The sequence below is a fragment of the Pinus tabuliformis genome, chromosome 4_2 (assembly GCF_031772625.1).
Source record: "Pinus tabuliformis cultivar Carrire ecotype Pingquan chromosome 4_2, CPIR1, whole genome shotgun sequence".
NCBI lineage: Eukaryota > Viridiplantae > Streptophyta > Pinopsida > Pinales > Pinaceae > Pinus > Pinus tabuliformis.
This window is the reverse complement of record NC_142304.1, coordinates 638,904,032-638,906,138: the sequence shown is the minus strand read 5'-3', so window position 1 is coordinate 638,906,138 and position 2,107 is coordinate 638,904,032. Positions and strand designations below refer to the sequence as shown.

Sequence of the window (2,107 nt, the reverse complement as noted above, 5' to 3'; positions counted from 1 at the left end):
CGTGTTTGGTTCTTTTTCGAGGAACCTGATCGTATATCACTGTAGCTGAGCAGCTGATTTCGACTGCGAGTGTTAGATTTACGTGGGTTCAACTGGAGTAGGAATGTGGAATCACCCTCACCTTTACATTTAAATGGTATAACGAATTGTACTTTATATATATATTTTTTTTGATGAGTCCAATGAAGGATAAAACTTTCAAAAGCAACAAATAATTGAACTGTCAATTTTCATCGCTGGATCCCAGGAATACCCTTTGAACGAAGCAAAAGTTGGATTTGTTAGGAATCTTTCACCTCATGCGAGACTTTAGTCAAAATCTATAACTTGGGCGATCCTCTAAATATTGTATGGCTGGTAGGGTTCGGGGTAACTAGGTTGTGTAGTTGAAAAATCAATAAAATCCAGCTCTTTACAACTGTTAAAACACAAATATCGGAAGGAAGAAGAATAGCTCATAGGAACAAGGCTCTCTGCTGTATCTATTGTTTTGTTTGTATCGCAGCATTTCTTTGCAGAGATGGCCTCCTCCTCGAAATTTTCTCAGAATAAACGAGGGAGAGATGAGTATTCGAATGGTGGGTTGGCTTTGCCTGATGCAAAAAGAACCTATAGCCTAGGGTCCGTGCAAGGTAGTAATACCATTGCTTTACTTGAGGAAATCAATATTACGCATGCTATTAACGGTAATCCAAAGGAAACCTGTACTGCGATTCAGCTCGAGGACGAGAGGCAGATCGGGGTTATGAAATCTCCGGACGATGAAGTCGGATTGAAGGGAGATGAGTATGGTATTGATCAGAAGGGCAGTGCTGAGATCGGTTCAATTGAACAAATAACAGACCACGATCATAGACCTCGGTTGCTGGTACAGGAGACATGATTTCAGAAGAATATTTGACATATTACGACGAGGTTCGTGCAGAGCTCGGCTTCTTCGTGGACCATACTGCCGAAGAACTTGGAATCATCATGAACTTTCTGGACGGAGATTCAATGGCCAATATGTATTCCGATGCCGTGTATTGTTATAGTGAGAGTACGGCAGTTTTCTCTGAGTCTCTGTGGGAGGATGATATTTGGCAGTTGAATGGAAATCGAGTCTCTGAAAATGATTGTCATTAAGCACCACGGCAAGAAGAATTTGGTATCAGTAGAGGCGAGTTTCATGAAGTTTGAAATGATTGCAGACATATCCAGCCTGTGAACACCACTATGGAGGCCCGTAATGTACATTTGTGAAAATTTGAATCATTTTGTATGGAAATAAAGAATACTGTCAACTGGGAATGTAGCTTTATTTCCGAGTTATTTTGGTAGTGTTACTTTCGCAGAGCTGTCGTTATTGTGAAGCTGCGATGACGTTATCTTTGAAATTTATTTTCAGCATTTCGACAATGTTTTTCTAAATTATATTAGGTTGAGAATAAGTTTATTTCCTAACTCAAATGTTGGACGAAGAATACTTGAATAGATATTTTAAAATTTTAATTCAATTATATATAATTAGACAATGTTTTTCTATTTTTTTTTTCTACCTCATACTAATTTTATTCTATTAAAAGAGGACCCCAGCCTTAGCCGTTTTGTACATTTTTCATCAGGGGTATTTAAATTGCCCCATATTTGGGGAAACCAGTTTGCCATAGCAAAAAACCAAACATGTGACCTTGACCCAAAACAGAAGAGCAGAAGAAGTTTTGACATGACACAAAAAGATACACGTGAAGTAATGACCGAACAGCCTTTCGTTTAGACAAAAAACAGACACAGCAAGTGACTTGACCAAACCGGTTAGCAGTTGAGAACTTAACTAAAATTCCTTTGATTTGACCCTTTATTTAACTGAAATTCCTTTTAAATTATATTTTTGATAATATTTTTTGAACTTAATACCCCTTAAAATCATTTGTATTACTTTCTCAACCTATGATTAATTATATATATATATATATATATATATATAGGTATATATATATAATAATTATTAAATAATTTAAATAAATTATCCTTTTAATCTAACCATTAACCCTAACTTTCACCTTAATAACCGAATATTTTAACTTTAATCATAGAATATATATATTTATATATTTGTTAATAAATA

The 2,107-nt window shown here is 35.5% G+C and overlaps 1 protein-coding gene across 1 annotated transcript; it reads left to right on the top strand.

Annotated features, from left to right (window-relative positions):
* Positions 1-452: 452 nt before the first annotated feature.
* LOC149170976 (uncharacterized) lies at positions 453-1,296 on the top strand. Its single transcript, XM_089427398.1, has one exon. The coding sequence runs from the start codon at positions 521-523 to the stop codon at positions 881-883; it is 363 nt and encodes a 120-aa protein (XP_089283524.1). The 5' UTR covers positions 453-520; the 3' UTR covers positions 884-1,296.
* Positions 1,297-2,107: the final 811 nt, after the last annotated feature.

Excerpts from the sequence above, each read along its gene's own strand:
- LOC149170976 (XM_089427398.1), top strand. The coding sequence starts at position 521 with ATGGCCTCCTCCTCGAAATTTTCTCAGAATAAACGAGGGAGAGATGAG.